Consider the following 16,880-nt stretch of genomic DNA (forward strand, 5'->3'; position numbering starts at 1 on the left):
CCGTCGCCTCTTCATGTCTGTCGCCGCCTTCAAGCAGTCAACCGTGACTAGGGTATGCTTGGACTATCTGAGGACCCTCTAACAATCAGGGTCATCATGGACAAACCATTGCTCTTCATGGCACATGCCTCGTATAGACCCTCGAATGTCTTGGACTGTGCATACAAGACCCTTGAAACTCACGCCAGATCCCATATGCCTCATTTCAAAATAGAAACAGTCTCAACGCCGAGAATACCATACTGTCAAATGCCGGGGAAACAAGGTCGCTCCCGTCCCGCGGTCAACACGGAAGGCTACTCCATGCTCATGTCAACGGCCGCAGGCTCCAGGAGCGGAGGTGTTGTACGTAGAAACCGTTGTGGCACCGGGAATTAAGCATAAACCACCTGATCTATGTTCACTTGCATTCTAGGTTCTGATATTCCTAGCTACGTAGAACATTCAGCAGCAATCCCCGCCGATAAATTTCCTGAGTTGTCGTCGAATGCGCCTGAGAATCTGTAGAAACAGCTCAATTCAGCAGAGTTTCATGTGGAAGTATTATCTGAGCATCACAGTACCTAAATAATAGCTCTCTTCCAAACCTGAGTAGATAACTTTTGTAAACGGAAGGTAAAACCCAGCAAACAGACTTCCTCTTTTCTCTAGTGACCCCAATCCCAGATCAGCTTCCGCCACACAGTACAATACTCAGTAAGCTCCCTTTGTTTTGTCCCGGAAACCCCTTATTACCCCGCATATCATCTTCTGCGTAGAAAGATTCGGAGATCTGTCTCTCAGCCATGCTGAACACCAGATTTGAAGATCACAAGAAGAACTCCACCAACCCACACTCTCTCTAATGAACACCTGGATGACAGGCCTCCTAATGCTCTCCACCCTCGAGCAAATACCATGAGATCAGAAGTCTCATCTCAATCTAGCGAATTCGGCGTGAAAACAGAGCCTTATCTAGCATTTATGGTTTTATCAACATGCCCAACCCTTCGCTTTCACACCTACGAGCGTGACCAGCCAGGTGTCGGAAGACCATCAGCAAGGGGAATGAAAGGACAATACACACCTACTAGCTTTACAGACATAATGGTTCAATATCGTGGCAATTATGGTCGTTAATGATGGTAGTGATGGGGAAAAGGCGTTGAACAATGTCATGTCAGATTCAGGGGCCATATATAGCATATAGCCCTAACCCCACTGGGGGGGGGGACTGCACTGTGATCCGGAGGGGGGATGCACCCCTATCATCTCTCTTTTTTAATTGTCCTTTTGCCTTTCCATATCCGCCGGTACCAACAACGTGGCACAGCATATCGGCTCAGACAGCAAGGAACCAGAGACATCCACAAGATACGCTGACCGGACAAACATCCCCTAAACAACTATGAAACGGTAAAACACCCCGACTGCCCAAAAGGTACACGTGGAGATACCGTTGATTTAAACCAGAGTTGAATTTCCTTTCCCTTTTCTATCTTCCTATTTTGCACAAATATGATACAACTATGGACTCCTATCTCCTGTCTGTCATCATGTAGTTGGGGGGGGGGGGTATCTCGTGTCACATATAGTCTTACATCTTTATACACGACTTCTTTTTTCCAAAATCCTTTTTATGCCTTGGTGGCAGCATTCTTTGCGGCCTCCTGCATCTTCTGGCTCAACGCCTGTGTCTTCAAGGGCTGAGCACCCTGCTTCAATTGCCTCTGAACCAGCGCCACAGTATTCTTGGGGATTCTGAGCCGTTGACCCAAAACGAGGGCGCCCGAAAGGAGTGCAAGAGCACCTGCCTGGTGGGTGGCTGCCAAATGGATAGGCACAATGTAGATAAGCGTGGTAATTCCGAGAGCGACCTGGAGAGAAACCAAGTGAACGAGCCCCAAAACACCCTTTCGGACGTTGGGAGGCATGGCGGCCTGGACGCGGCCGGTGCGGGAGTAGGCGAACAGGGCGAGAACAGCAGTAAAAGTGGTCATGGCGAGAATGCGGTGGTCGAGCTGAACAAATGAAGGGTTCTCGAGCATGTTGCGCCACCAGATATCGGAGCCGTCTTCCTTGCGGGAGTAGAACTTGTCGAGAAGTTCGGCCTTGGGCGGCATGTAGCCCGTGCCCATCTTGGGAAACTCGTTGTAGATAAGACCGGCATCGAGGCCAGCGACAAGAGCGCCCGAGAGGACCGTGGTAAAGATAAGAGCAGTGAGGCCGAGAACGGAGCGCCTGAGGATGTTGAGGGCCGGGTTCTTCAGAGCGGAGAAGTGCCCGGTATAATACGCGGGGTTGCCGAGAGCACGGTGGGTGCGGAAGACGCTGAGACCGGCGAGAAGCATCCAGGAGTAGCAGGCAAAAGCGGCGGCAAGGTGAGTGGCGAGGCGGTACTGGCTGACACGGGGGTGCGAGCCGGGAGCAAAGAGATCATCCTTCAGGCCAGACTTGACCATCCACCAACCAATGAAGCCTTGAAATCCGATAAGAGCAGAAATTCCGACCAGGTTGGCAGCCATCCGTGGGGTGACTTTGCGGCGAGCGATGAAGTAGATAGTCGGGATCACGAAGGAGAGGCCGATGAAGCGGCCCCAGAGGCGATGTGTCCATTCCATAAAGTAGATCTTCTTGAACTCGTCGAGGTCCATGTGAGGGTTAATGAGCTTGTATTCCGGGGAGGCGCGATACTTTTCGAATTCAGAGTCCCAGTCCTCGGCGGACATAGGCGGCAGTGAGCCCGTGACGGGTCTCCATTCTGTGATACTCAGACTACAGCGGAACTATATGTCAGCCTGGTGTCTCCGGGGACAGCCAAGTACGCAGCCAGACGACATACCCAGACTCGGTCAACCGTGTAAGTCCACCAAAGACGACAATACCAAAGACACTAGCGGCGCTACCAAGAAGCCAGTACCCAACGGATTTGGCATTGGTTTCGGGGAATGAGGATTTCTTTTCAGAGGTTTTGTTCGAAGTCTTTTCGTTTTGGATATTCTTGCTGAGGGAGGCTATGGGGGACTTGGTCTTGGTGGCATAGCTACGGATCGCCGGAGCTCTGGCCGCCACGAGCTTGAGAATGTGGGATGGCGGGGCAGGTGATGCCTGTTGACATAGACATTGACCGCAAGCGAATGAAGATTTGGATAGCTGGGTAGCTGCTCTACGCAGCCCGAGCTGAAAGAGGGACATGGCTATGCCTTTGCGCCGGCAATGGCGGAGCTGATCTGGAGCTGTTCTTTGCTTTGCTGATGCTCACCTGAGAAACGTTGGAATCTCGATTCTCTCCATTGGCTTGATAATCAGCCCACCGTTGAAAAGCACTGGCCAGATGAAGGCCTGTGCCTTGTCCACCACAGCTCCACAGCTTGGCCATCAGGGGTGGACCTTCCCTGAGAAACATCAAGGGAAAGAGCGTATGAACCTCAGTTGAGCTGAGCACACACCGAAATATTTGATCAATTCATTTCAATTTTGAATTTTGAAACATCAAACTCTCTCGCTACATCTTGAGAGACTGAGAGACTGAAGCACACATCTATATATCGTTTATTATACACCCGCCCTGAACTCCAGCCTAAATGCAATCCCATCGTGTGTATCCTACAATCACCTACAAGCCTCATTGAGTGGCGGTCGTCTCGCTTGACGAGTCTCCGGAAGCGGCCATCTTCGGTTTCCTGAACAGGATGATATCTTTCAGGCTTCGCTTGACGTTGCTCTTGGGCGCAAACAAGGGCTTGTGCTCCTCGTTGACGTCGTGTTGGTGGTCATAGTCGACGTGCACAAACGCCCTCTCAACATCAGCCAGACCCTCGAGCTTACGCTGCAGGTCCTGGCCCACGTCGTGCGTCACCTTTAGCGGCAGCCCCTCGTCCATGACAATGTCCATCTCGACAAAGTACTTGTGGCCGGCATGGTACGCTCGGCATGTGTCGACCTTGAGGATCCTGTCGTCGTGTGTCACGCCCATGTAGATGAGCTTGGAGATAAACTCCTTGGGCGCCGACTTGCCCACCAGCAGCCAGATGTGCTCAAAGGCGTTGGACACCCACGAAAACAGGATGATCAACGCAACGAGGATGGCGCCGATGGGGTCCAGGTACCACGCAATCTTTTCGCCAACGACCGCCATGATCAAACCGAAGCTGTTGATGGCAATGTCGTTGCGGTGGTCGATGTAGAAGATGAACACGGTTGGGAACCTGCGATACATCAAGCAGTACACCATCATGCTACCCTTGGCAAAGACTATGAGCTGTCAGTACCACTCATGACCTGACCGAATGCGATGTACATACTGGCAACACCGATGAAGACCAGTGGGACGATGTGAAGTTCCTCGGATTCTGTTGGCGCTCCGGCCCCTAGTGTTCGGCCAGACTCAATCTACGACATTGTAAGCATATTGTGGCCTGACACTTTGTTTTCAAGATGCTAACTCACCAACAGCTGGATAGCAACAGTAGTCATCAATGCACAAAACAGAATGATGGCCATGGCTTCTATTCTTGTACGGCCCTGCCTATTGTCAGCTACAATTCTCTGCATCAGGGACCACCACGTCAACTTACCACAGGATACTTGTACACGCTGGGCCTGGCAGCAAGCCACGAGGCTATCAACATCACGAACGACGAAACAAGATCCATGAAAGCATCGGCCGTGGTGGCGAAGAGAGCCAAAGATCCGGTCGAGATGGCGGCATACAGCTGAATGACGAACAGGCAAAAGTTGATGACGAAGGAGCCCCTGATGGCAAACTTGATCTTGGGGGCATATTTCGCATCTTTCTCAATGGCAACCTGCTCTTCATCATCGGCACCCAGGAAGTCGTCAATAAGAGCATTCTGCTGGGCATAGTACTTCTTGAGTCTCCGCTTGTTGCCTTTAGGATGCTCAATCTTCATCTGCTTCTGACTGATGTTCTCACGACGGTGCCTAGCAATATCGAGAGGATCCGCGAGCGAGGTTGTCGTGGCTTGTCTGGTTGGACCGGCTGGAATGGCGACTTCTTTCTCAGCTGCTGTACTGGCTGGCTCTGCACCGGGCTGGGCATCCGACTGGATCTCGGGGGAGGTGGAAGCTGGTGCATTTTCAGGGGGGCTGGCTCCTGTTACCATGTGTTAGACTGCCAAGCTTCATGATGTTCAAGCCTACGACTTGACAAGACAAGCCTGTCTGCAGCATGATTTCGAGGTTCAGATGGGTACGTACCTGCCGGCCGGCCATCGTCTGAAGTGCCCTGGGTTGCCATTGGACTGTCAATCTTGGGTCTGAAGTGGGACGGTTGGGTTCGACAAGCTTGAATTACAATCGAAATCCTATGGCAGGAACTAACAAGAGATGCGCCAGAGATGGCGACAGTATTATAGGACTGAGCAACCAGCCATTTCACAACTCAGGAGAGCGGCCTCAATCCACCAAGCGGGTTTTCGCCATGTCACATTTGCAACCTACATCCAACCCATTCCTGATTTGGGCAAGAAAGGGTCAAGTTTACAATTCCATTCACATCACCATCACATCACCACCGACACTACTGTATCGAAAACGGCACAGCCACCCGTGATTATGTACCCCTTATGAGTTCTGGAGCGGCTGGTGCTCAAGCTTGTACTGTTTACAGCATGCGTAGCCGAGAAAACGACTTGTTGGTCTAGTGGAGGAAAGATCAAGCGGGAGCTCGTCTCTTGAGGCCACCACCTCCTCCAAGACCAAGCTCTATGCCGAGCATCCAGTTTTTGGGTTCCACGGTACAAGCTCCGAGCTCTAGCCTAGGCCCTCAGAATATTCTATGGACGGGCCACGAAGTCACTTGACAAGGTGACATCGGGACCAAAAGCGCCACTACACCAGAGTCCCCCGTCGCCGTTGGCTGGTGGAATGTTTCAACCGGGCGGAAGCCGGAAACCCCTAACGGTTAATGCACATCTAGCAAGATCTCCGCTTCACCAGTTACAGTTGCCACCTTCTCCAGATGTTGCCTGGACGCATACTACAGAGAGCAATTGAACAACAGCTAAATACTCGAGCTTCCCGGCCAAAACTTCAACCTGGACTGAACACGAACAACTGTATTTTTATATAGCAATCCTTCATGATCTCTCGCGCAGGGCCAGTGTTAGACTTGGGCCAAGGAGCAAACCCCACGATTGCACGGATCTCCCCGTCTTGTCGCGGCACCCTGCAGAGAACCCCTGTTTCCAGGGGTTCTTTGCCAAGCGGTCAGTGCTTGAACCCCTCTCTTTCGGCTCTTGTTGCCCCAACTCTGGGGTGAGAGGGCAGGTTTTGGCGACTTGCCTAAAGCAGCTCAACGATGGTTCCAGTGAACGACCAAATCAGCGTCCATTGGGCGTTTTGGGAAAGATGACGACCGGCACAGAGTTGCCAGAGTTGCACCCAAGAGCTGCACCGTCTCCTTGGAGATCTGCGGCTCTCGAGTGTTTGCGATTGCACTGCCACGCCACAGATTCGGCAGCATACCGAGACATCATGGACTCTTGATATCTTGAAAAAAAATGCCCGAGTGTCACTCTTAATCTTGAACGCTTCAACAGTCGCCAGGAGAAGGTGGAACCTGTTTCACACTGTCTTCTGTTCCCTTCTTCGAACAAAACAATGCTCCCTTCCTCTGGCTATCACTGGCTATCACTGGCTATCACTGGCTACCCGTGATCAGATCTAGGCTCTTCGACGACTCCTCTCTGCGAATCCGTTTTAGGTTTTTGCCAAGCTCAAACCGAGGCTCCAGTTTGAGCTTGACCATTGCTACACAGACATGGCCTCCCTGTCTCCCTTGTTTGGCTCCAGATGCTCGTCGAGAGGACTACGACTTGGTTTCCAGCTGAAGTCTAGGCTGGATTGCTTGGTGCAACGATCAGCTTGAGCCAGAGTCTCACGGTCGTCAGAAACCTGGGAGCGACAGTTGCATGGACTCGTTCATCCCAGCAATCTTTGATCACAGAGCCAGTCTATTGGTTCGTGTCTTGGCCTTCTTGTCTGTGACAGACTTGGGCGTGGATTCCCATGTCGCCTTTCGGTTCTTCGGCTGCTGCTCTCTCGGGGCATGAGTCGCGGCAGATCTTGCCGTGGTGTTACCCCATTGATCCACGGTGCGGTCTTGGAAATCGTACTTACTAAAGAGCAACGGCAGTATCTCGAACTCGGATTCTGGACTCTTGGCTCTTTTCCCACCCTTGTCACGTCTTTTGGTCCTCAGGAGGACATAAGTCTTTCTTTCTATCGCTACCGCTTTTTGTTTACTTTTTCTCTCTTCTCCTTCTTTCTCTTCTTTTTGCATCGTCGTCGCCTCAACCCGGTGATGGTGCATTTCACGCCCAACCCTCCCCTTTTCCTTTCCTAGTCTCCTTTCTCTTCTTCTCAACTGCCGGGCGGTTTCTTCTACGTACACTCTTGATTTCATCTTCTCTTTGGGATAGACCTGGAGTCGTTCTGTCTTTAACACACGAGGTACTGGTATACCGAAACCGCTTGACGCGGAAAAAAAAAATAAGAAAAATGGATGAAAAGCCGCAGTGTGGGAGCGGCGAGGAGGTCGGAGAGTATGACCTCCCGCTTCACGTCGCGGGTCTTTGTAAGTTCTGTGTCCAAGTGAGATTTAACAGATGCATAGGCTGACTTGTCTTCCAGTCATGGTGCTGGCTGCCTCGATCTTTGGTGCCGGTTTCCCAGTGGTGGCCAAGAAGGTAAAGTGGGTGAAGGTGCCTACCTCGGTGTTCTTCGCTTGCAAGCATTTTGGTACTGGTGTTCTGATCGCCACAGCGTTCGTTCATGTAAGTGGTTCTGTGGCCTCATGAAAATAGCGTTTTCTGACAGACCACAGCTTCTCCCTGTTGCGTTCGGTAATCTGACAGACCCATGTCTTCCGGATTTGTTCACCACCCAGTATCCCGCCATGCCTGGTGTCATCATGATGGGATCGATGTTCTGTCTTTTTGTTCTGGAGATGTATCTCAATGCCAAGATGGGTGGCCATTCCCACGGAGGTGCGATGGGATTCGAGGCTTCTGGGCCGGCCCTTCCACAGCCAGAGTCCAAGCCGGCCTACCAACACACACACGCTCCCGACCACAAGAGAGCTCCGTCTCGCCCGCCGAGATACACCGCTTACAGCGAGTTCGAGATTGAGGATATGGACTACGAGAAGAGAATGGCGCAGAAGCTGTACGGCGAGAAGATGAACAGCTACCCGCGCAGCGACAACCCCTTTGACGACATCAACGAATTGGAGGTTCGCTCCGAGATGCCGCCTTGGTTTGTGGTCTTTTACGAGCAGTATGTCCGCCAGCGGTTGGAGATGGTCAACATGATCAAGTCGAGCCATGCGGCCCTGAGAAAGGAACAACAACATCAATACGCCGAAGCTGAGAAACGCATGAGCATGCTTGCGCCTCCCCCGTCCCTTGCCGATTCCCCGTATATCGATGTCGAGACTGGCAAGCCTGTCGATCCGGCCGTGTTCAAGAAGATGTCGATGAATATTACCTTGTTGGAGGGCGGTATCTTGTTTCATTCGGTCTTTGTCGGTATGACCATCAGCATCACCATCGACGGCTTTGTTATTCTCCTGGTCGCTATCCTGTTCCACCAGATGTTTGAGGGTCTCGGTCTTGGTTCCAGAATTGCTGCTGTCCCCTACAAGCAGGGCAGTCTTAGGCCTTGGATGCTGGTGCTTGCTTTTGGTTGCACTTGCCCAATTGGGCAGGCTATTGGCTTGATGGTGAAGGATTCATATGATCCCAACAGTGCATTCGGGTTGATTATTGTTGGTGTTTTCAATGCCATGTGAGTGCCGTTGTTTCCAAGTAGCATTTCGAACACTAACCCGCATACCGTAGCTCGTCTGGTCTTCTTTTGTACGCTTCTCTTGTCGATCTGTTGGCTGAGGATTTCTTGTCCGAGGAGGCGGACAGGACCTTGACCAAGAAGCAGAAGAGGGACGCCTTCTTGTGGGTTTTACTGGGAGGTAAGAAATCAGAGCATATTCTCATTTCTTGTTTGATACTGACTGTCTTGTAGCTGCCGGCATGTCCGTCGTTGGTGCATTTGCCTAAACGAACATGCAGAACCAGCGAGACAGTGTATGATAAGACCACGACCGACCCACGATGTCACGACCACAACGAAATCGGAGTAAGGAAAAGGGGATGAAATAGAAATGGCGCCTGACACGAAAGACATTCTTTACCAATTTCCTCGAATATCAGCTTTTGTGCCGGGCACACACACACACGACCAGAAAAAGATGAGGTTTCCGCCGACTTTTACCAATCGCATCATCATTCATGAGAAGACCAGACCACACCAAATCACCTACCTACCAAACACACCCACCACCCACGCTACCCTACCACTACTAGAAAAAAACAACAACAAGGGATGAGGATTCACAGGGCAAACGAATGATACCAAAGTGTGACTAATATTATATCTACTGTCATTAATCTTTTACTACAGCAATAGTCACTTTGACGGAGGGGCGCATTATATACCATTTGTCTTGTAATCATTCCTTTTTTCTTTTTTTTTTCTTTTGGGCCGAGCCCCCTCTCTTCTTTTTTTTTTAGCGCTGAAGAAAGAAAAAAGAGGAGGGGGGAAATCAAAGTCAATTTCTTGGTTCAGTGGAAATTATTTTTGGTGTTTTGAGCCTATGACTACTATATCTTGTATCACTATTATGGTTCCCATTTTTTCTTGGGGGCGGATAGCTGGATAGGGGGAGGTTCTGACCCTGTGGAAGTTGGGCGTTTATATCATCTAAGCGGACATTGGGCGTTTGAAATTTAAACGGGAAGGGATGACTTGACTGGAGGGATGTAGTGTATGATTAAACAATTGACTGCTTGTATACATGGACTTGGCAGACAAAGGGGGTCAAAATTAGGTGAGGTGGTTGGGAACAACCCCTGAGATGGAAAAGGAGCTGCTTACATCGAGGAAACAATGTGGTGAGTCTGTTTTATCCAATCCGGTCAACTGTGGGAACAACAAAGACTTGGTTGGGCGGTAGGAGCGAGAAACAAAGGGTGGGTGGTGGAAGGTCGGGCAATGTTGACATACCGGATTAGGAATCCTTACTCAAAGACAAAGAACAAAGCGTTTTCTCTTCTCACCTCTCTGACTACTATATCACATATTTCAGTTGTTTTCAACACAACACCACAAGCTATTTTTCCTCAGCAGGGCTCCTCTTATTGATTTCAGCTTGAATCTTGGCTTCAGTGTTTACCCCCAGGCGGTTTACCATCAAACCACGACATCACCAACCACCCCCAAACCCTCAAGATGTCCCCCCACAAAATCATCAGCGCCCCCACCCGGGAATCCCTCCTGTCCCTCCCCTCCCCGGACTACACCCTCATCAAATCCCTCGGCAACGACCGCTTCCTCCTCCGCCGCAACAACGACGGCCTCCCCCTGCTGGGCCACTACTGGACAGAATACTACCAACCCAGCACCTCCCCCGTCCACACCCTCGTCCAGCGCGGCGCCGGCGCCGCCGCCGCCGCAGTGCTCAACCACGAAAACTTGGTTTCCTTGCGCGGCGAGGCCGCGAACTGGGTTCCCCTGAAAGTGAACGGTAAGCCCGTCCAAGCCAAGCAGGTCCTCCTTTTATGGGACTGGTGCGATGGTGGAAGTCTAGAACAATTCTTGGAACAGAGCGAGAAGGAGATTGATATCTCCGAGGTGCAGAACGGGGGGGAGTTCATGCCTGAGAGTTTCTGCTGGCATGTTCTCACCAGTGTTCTCAGGGCGTTGCAGTGGTTGCATCAGGGGATTAGGGAGACGTATGGGGTTGTGGAGCTGGACAGGGAGGGGTATGGGATGGGATATGTGGAACATCCGGGGCAGAGGGGGAGGGCGGGGAGGCTGAGGGTTGTCAATCGAATGACGCTTCCGACCCCGGAAAAGGGGGAGAAAGGGGGGTGGAAGAGGGCGAGGAGGGATGATGATTGGTTTCCTGTTTTGCATAGGGATATCAGGGCTAGTAAGATTTTTCTTCAGCACCCTCTCGGCACGGAGACGTACGGGATGGTCAAGCTGGGGGATTTGAGGTATTGTGCTGTTAGCGGGACGGTGGTCAGTGAGGGGGGGTTTGGGTTAGATAAGGTTCCTGTTGTGGCGCCGGAGAGGGTGCAGGAGTTGGGGAGGTATGTTGAGAAGGATGGGGGGGCGTACATCAATGGGATTGGGGAGCTGAGGAAGAGGATGGTGGGGTGGTGGAAAGATGCGGCAACGGTTGATAAGGTATGTTTTGTTTTCTTTTGACTTGATGTTCGGAATGGAGAAGGTGGGGAGGGGGGGACGGGGGTTAACAAGATGACAGACTGAAAGACCATACACCGCCGGCAACGACCTCTTTTCTGTAGGAGCGATCCTCTACCACATGATGATGGGCACACAGATGGTCAACCCTGAAGAGTGTCCTGTCAAAGGTTGCGGGTGCATCCATTTGTTCGATGGTCCTGAGAAGGATGAGGAAGCTTCTCAGCTTCCGGGCTGTACCGATGGGTGTCCTCGGCCGGATACCGACATCAGACGATGCTTCAACAACACCGGCTACACGACTGAGCTCAAGCAGGTCGTGGGTGCGTTGTTGAGGTGCAACCGGGAGGTGACTTGGTCGGCGAGCGAGGCTATGGAGGCGGCATGGAAGGGGTATCAAACGTGGACTCGCACGACCGAGGATGGACAGGCGTATCGGGATATTTATGAGGATATTCTGTTCAGGAGGCAGAACCAGGAGAGGATCAATGGCGAGGTGCCTGAGTGGACGAATAATATGGCTTATCAGGTCAGGAGAAGCCTCAACCCGAATGTGGCTATCTAGGTTTTCTTGGGTTTGTCTTTTGTTTTGGTAGGGTTCAATGGAATGGGAGAGGGAGAGGGGAGTAGGGAGTCAGTCGATCATTTGCTTGCTTCGAATCAGAATTCTGTCTTTGTTGAAAATACACAGTGATAAAAAAACAAGCAAAAAGCTCACCGGCCAACCTTTCTCGTTTCTATGTTGAGAAGGGTGACTCGGCTACGAAAAACCCGTGGGTTTTGCTCCGGATAGGATACGATCGAGAAGGCTGTTGGACCCAATCCTTCAATTGGGAGCAACTCCAGCACATTTACCACTGGACCAGAGGGCCATATGGATAGGGTACTGGGGTTGTTGAAACGTGGTCCTGACAGCTGGTATGAGTACTGAAGGACCCGTTGCTCGTGCCTTGCTTGTGCCAAACCTGTTATACTTGGATGAGTTAGAGGTCCGAAATCCATCGTTATCATCCATCGAGGCTCATGCCACTGTGAGCCATCAAGCTTGTGACCAGTCAGGAGTGAAGCAGCACTGTGACAGTGTGATCTCCCCTGGTGATCACCAGGTGGAAGTGGCCAGGGTTAGGGTAACGCAACCTCTTCCCAAAACATCACCAGCACCCGTCGCCACGGAGCTTGCCAACAGCACACCTCCAAAGCTCTAAACGAACCTTCCCAATGCCGTCATAAAAAACGGTTTTCCCTCCCAGCTGCCCGATTTTGTTTGCACAGCTCCGATCACAAAGAAGGCCAACCAACATCTTGTTTCGATCAATGACAACTCTGCTGGTTGAGGTTGAGTGGAGTCAAAGACGTCATGACCATGGCGATGAGCCGACTCGCCCCTTCCACGCTGGCGGCAGTCTGTCCCAATGCCTCGGTTTAGCAGTGTTTGTCAGGAACGACTTCGAACAAGTATAAGAACCATTCTCGTAGTTTTTCTCTAGAGCAGTTTTAATCTGAAGCAAATTTACACCCAATCCCATCATCTCGACTCATTTGATTCTTGTCTCGTCTGATCGACCTAGAAACCCACCCCTAGAATTACAACTCACTCAGCTGCATACATTTCAAAATGGGCTACCCCGAAACCTTCACCGGCTTCTGCGTCGACTCTCCCAAGACGTGGAACCAATACCACCTCGCCAACCTCAAGCCCAAGACCTTTGGCGACAACGACGTCGACGTCGAGATCGAATGCTGCGGCGTCTGCGGCTCCGACGTCCACACGGTAACCGGCGGCTGGGGTGAATTCGAAGGCCCCCTCTGCGTCGGCCACGAGGTCGTCGGGAAGGCCGTCAACGTCGGCAAGGCCGTAAAGGGCATCAAGAAGGGCGACCGCGTCGGTGTCGGCGCTCAGGTCTGGTCCTGCCTCAAGTGTGACGTCTGCAAGTCCAAAAACGAAAACTACTGCCCTCACATGGTCGACACCTACAACGCCAAGTACGAGGATGGCAGTGACGCTCATGGAGGCTGGGCGAATTACATCCGGGCGCATGAGTATTTCACTTTCAAGATCCCAGATGAGATCCCCTCTGCCGAGGCTGCACCACTGCTCTGCGCCGGTATCACGACTTACTCACCGCTTGTGAGGGCGGATATTGGCCCTGGGAAGGTGGTGGGTGTTATTGGTATCGGTGGCTTGGGTCATTTGGCACTGCAGTGGGCAAAGGCTCTTGGTGCTGAGACTTATGCTCTCACTCACTCGGCTCACAAGGTTGATGATGCGAAGAAGCTCGGAGCCAAGGACGTCATTCTCACCACGGAGGAGGGCTGGGCGGATAAAAACAAGTTCAAGTTCGACATGCTGTTGAACTGCGCTGATGCGACGCACAAGTTCAACATGGCGGATTACTTTGGCACGCTCAAAGTTGGTGGGGAGTTTCACATGGTGGGCATTCCCAACGAGCCGCTTCCTGAGATGACTGCGATGGCGTTTGTGCAGAACGGTGTGAAGCTTACGGGAAGCCATTTAGGCAACCATCAGGAGATGGATGCCATGCTCAAGCTGGCGGCGGAGAAGGGTGTCAGGCCGGTTGTCCAGACGGTTCAGATTTCGGAGGAGGGATGCAAGGAGGTTGTGGAAAAGGTCAAGGAGGGTAATGTCAAGTACCGGTTTACTCTGACGGGCTTCGACAAGGCGTTTGCGGGGAAATAGGTGGTGAACAGAGAGAGTGAAGAGCAATCGCATCTATAGTGTAGCAGTAGATAGTTGAACGAACGACTTTGCAACCTTGAAAGATGAATTACTATGATTGGTCAATTGTTAGCCCGCCATATCTTTGCCCCCTCTCTGCCCTCCAAAGTATATGTGAGTGTTGGCGAGTACAATGAAAGAAAGCTGTTGGCCATATACTATGGACGATCGCATAGTAGAAACACTACATTAATTATTGATGACGTATGTATGCGCTGGAATGCAGATCTATGCAAGCGGCTGCTCGGCCAGTGCGATGGCGCTTCCAGAAAAATAAAAGCGGGGTCTGGTCAAGAACCGGGAATAGCGACAGGGATTCTGTGCCGGGTCCACGCGGGCGGGATGCGTGGAGATGGCCCGGGCGTCTAACCAGGGTGTAGCCCGCACCAAAGGGTTGCAATCAGCTTTGACGACAGGTGAATTTGATCTCTTCAACTGTTCATCTTCAGCTTGTTTGCGCCCAGCGCGTGCCTATACGGCTCTTTCGTCAAAAGATCTAGACGTCTTGGCCCTGTCTCTGTTGACCTTGCGCACCTACAACAGCTTGACGTATGCACGGATCTGCCAAAAACAAGCCAATATTTTTAGTCGCGATCGAATGAGTACGCGCCGCGTTCAAAAATACAGAGTCCCCCGCTGCGCGCGGCTACAGACGCCCAGGTGACAGCAGCAAGCAGCGCAGCAAGCATGGACGACCTGTCGAGGATGTCGGACGTGGAAAGCGATTTTGCCGTCATGGACGCTACTCCCTCGACCAACAGGAGACGGCCAGGGATGGTAGGGGCAGCAGCAACAACAGAAAGCAGAGAAGGTCCAAGTGCCTTTCGGTCCCCCTTATCCAAGTCCAGGTCCTTATCGGACGGTGGAGGTGCGCCCAAACTCTCACCTTCGCCTTGCATAGTCGAGGCCAGCCGCCGGCAGAGCCAAGACGACATTGCCATACGCGACAAAGACACCGACATTGCAGCCCTCCGACTGCCGCCGTCAACTCCCATCCGAGCTGGGTTCCCCACGAGAGGCCTGTCTCTCCAGATGGCCCCGACTGAACCATCCTCACCGGCCCCTCAGCCGCAAGCTGCTGGCTACGTCAAGCAGGCCCCGCTCTCGCCCAAATTGGACCATTCACACATCTATGCCTCACCCACCAACATTCTGCCGCGTCGATCTCGCGGCCTTGACTTTTCCCGCGCCGCCACGAGCCTGCATCACTCCACCCTCGCCAACCAGGCCGATCCCGACTCTTCGCCCACCATCGGGTCCCGCGCCATGAACATTCCCAACCGGCGCAGTGGCGACCACGCCGGCGCCGACCATGCTGCCTCGTCTCACTGGGGCACCATGGGACACCACCACCAGGAGCGTATGCAGATCTCGAGCTCCCTCGGCAGCACTAGCCATGTGCTGTCCGAAAGCTCGTCCGACTCTGACGAGGACGACTACATGGACGAGGACATGGAGGAGGCCTACATCATGACACCCCAAGCTTCTAGGACGGGCATGGGTCACATGGCCGGGGGGCCATCGGCGCCCGGATGGATGCCCGGGTCGCCAGCGGTCAGCAACTTTCTCAGCTTCCAACAACGCCAGCGACAACGCAAACAATCAACAAAAAAGAAAATGCGGGGACCTCTGGGACTGGGGTTCCACTCGCCCGCAGCCTCCGGCGCCATCTCCAAATCGCCCCCCAACAACCTGATCAACTCCCGCGACCTGCCTCACACTAGGAGGGAGAGCATCAGCTGGGCTGCGAATCAGCTGCACATTTCGGGCAACGAGAGCGATGGACAGCTAGAGGGACTTGACAGCCCGTCACGGCCGAGCATCGTACGACGGGCCGTGACGAGGAGGGGGAATCTTCTTGTGCGTTTTTGTTGCCTTGTTGACATCTGCGACCTTTGCTGACGATCATGCATAGCCGAAAACAAAGGGTTTCGCCCGTATCCGCGCCGCCCTCGCTGAAGAGGGCGCTCCCATAGAAACCGAGTTCCGCCGCGAAGCCGAGGTGGTACGACAAGTCCGTGAGAGCGACATGGACCTCGAACCTCGACTGCCACCGGCCCCTTCGGCTGCGACGACAGCCTTGTCCAGCCCCAACCTCGACTCCCAAGTCCACCCTGACGAGATGATGCCCGACGACGCCATGATGATCGAGGGATCGGTTGCGTCTCACAACCCGACCAACAACGCCCTCGGTCTCTCCCCGGCAACATTCAAGCAACAAGTGCTGAAAAACTCCAAGGGGAAGGTGTTTTGGGATACCTTCTCGGAAAGCAGCTCCAACGGCGGCGCGGGACCAAGGACAACCACCCCACCGCCACCATCGTTTGTAACGAGGGCTTCGAGCTCGGGGGTGTCGTTGGATGATGTGAATATGGACTCGCCGAGCTCTAACTCGCAGAGTCAGAACCCGTTCGTGCTGCCTCTGACGACGGGGACGAGCAGCTCGGGGAACGGGACGCCGCACCAGCCTCCTGGGGGGAGCATGCCGAGCGCAGCCGAGATTACGAGACGGATTAATAGTAAGAGGAGGAGGGGGGATGATGATTTTAATGATCCGATCAGTATCAAGCGGAGGGCGGTGAGCCCGGGGATGAGCGCGCACGGGAGCCCGGTCTTGCAGAGTCCGCTGCAGAGGGGCGGGGAGCAAGGGTGGGGGGCGTTGAGTTTGGGGCCTGCGATTACTACTACGGTGGGACAACAGGGGCAGGGGCAAGGGCAAGGGGGAGGAGGGTCGAGGCCGGGGAGTAGCGTTGGTGGTGGTGGCGAGGGTGGGAATAATGGGATGGCGGGGAGTAATAATAAGAGGGGGAGGGTTGGGTTGCAGGGGATGGTGGATACTAACGATGGGATTACTAGGTTGAGTATTGAGTGA

At 52.9% G+C, this 16,880-nt stretch overlaps 6 protein-coding genes across 6 annotated transcripts; 4 read left to right on the top strand and 2 right to left on the bottom strand.

The window, feature by feature from the left end:
• Window positions 1-449: 449 nt before the first annotated feature.
• On the bottom strand, window positions 450-3,253 carry COX15_2 (Cytochrome c oxidase assembly protein cox15). The gene is made up of 2 exons (XM_062912580.1): window positions 2,822-3,253; window positions 450-2,754 (listed from the first exon to the last, which is right to left on the bottom strand). Exons 1-2 carry the CDS (start codon window positions 3,172-3,174, stop codon window positions 1,617-1,619), a joined length of 1,491 nt encoding a protein of 496 aa, XP_062765767.1. The 5' UTR covers window positions 3,175-3,253; the 3' UTR covers window positions 450-1,616.
• A 141-nt stretch (window positions 3,254-3,394) lies between these two features.
• QC763_409490 (uncharacterized protein) lies at window positions 3,395-9,059 on the top strand (the record flags this gene model as incomplete). The annotated part of the gene is made up of 6 exons (XM_062912578.1): window positions 3,395-4,381; window positions 4,435-7,579; window positions 7,636-7,778; window positions 7,829-8,790; window positions 8,844-8,971; window positions 9,025-9,059. The coding sequence occupies exons 2-6, from the start codon at window positions 7,504-7,506 to the stop codon at window positions 9,057-9,059; spliced, it is 1,344 nt and encodes a 447-aa protein (XP_062765768.1). The 5' UTR covers window positions 3,395-4,381; window positions 4,435-7,503.
• On the bottom strand, window positions 3,605-5,105 carry QC763_409500 (uncharacterized protein; the record flags this gene model as incomplete). The annotated part of the gene is made up of 3 exons (XM_062912579.1): window positions 3,605-4,240; window positions 4,429-4,503; window positions 4,557-5,105. 3 exons carry the CDS (start codon window positions 5,103-5,105, stop codon window positions 3,605-3,607), a joined length of 1,260 nt encoding a protein of 419 aa, XP_062765769.1.
• A 1,231-nt stretch (window positions 9,060-10,290) lies between the features above and the next one.
• Window positions 10,291-12,139, top strand: QC763_409485 (uncharacterized protein; the record flags this gene model as incomplete). Its single annotated transcript, XM_062912577.1, has 2 exons — window positions 10,291-11,253; window positions 11,333-12,139. 2 exons carry the CDS (start codon window positions 10,291-10,293, stop codon window positions 11,834-11,836), a joined length of 1,467 nt encoding a protein of 488 aa, XP_062765770.1. The 3' UTR covers window positions 11,837-12,139.
• A 747-nt stretch (window positions 12,140-12,886) lies between these two features.
• On the top strand, window positions 12,887-13,969 carry QC763_409480 (uncharacterized protein; the record flags this gene model as incomplete). Its single annotated transcript, XM_062912576.1, has 1 exon — window positions 12,887-13,969. One exon carries the CDS (start codon window positions 12,887-12,889, stop codon window positions 13,967-13,969), a length of 1,083 nt encoding a protein of 360 aa, XP_062765771.1.
• A 385-nt stretch (window positions 13,970-14,354) lies between these two features.
• QC763_409470 (uncharacterized protein) lies at window positions 14,355-16,880 on the top strand (the record flags this gene model as incomplete). Its single annotated transcript, XM_062912575.1, has 2 exons — window positions 14,355-15,868; window positions 15,924-16,880. Exons 1-2 carry the CDS (start codon window positions 14,696-14,698, stop codon window positions 16,878-16,880), a joined length of 2,130 nt encoding a protein of 709 aa, XP_062765772.1. The 5' UTR covers window positions 14,355-14,695.

Source organism: Podospora pseudopauciseta, chromosome 4, assembly GCF_035222475.1.
Source record: "Podospora pseudopauciseta strain CBS 411.78 chromosome 4, whole genome shotgun sequence".
Lineage (NCBI taxonomy): Eukaryota > Fungi > Ascomycota > Sordariomycetes > Sordariales > Podosporaceae > Podospora > Podospora pseudopauciseta.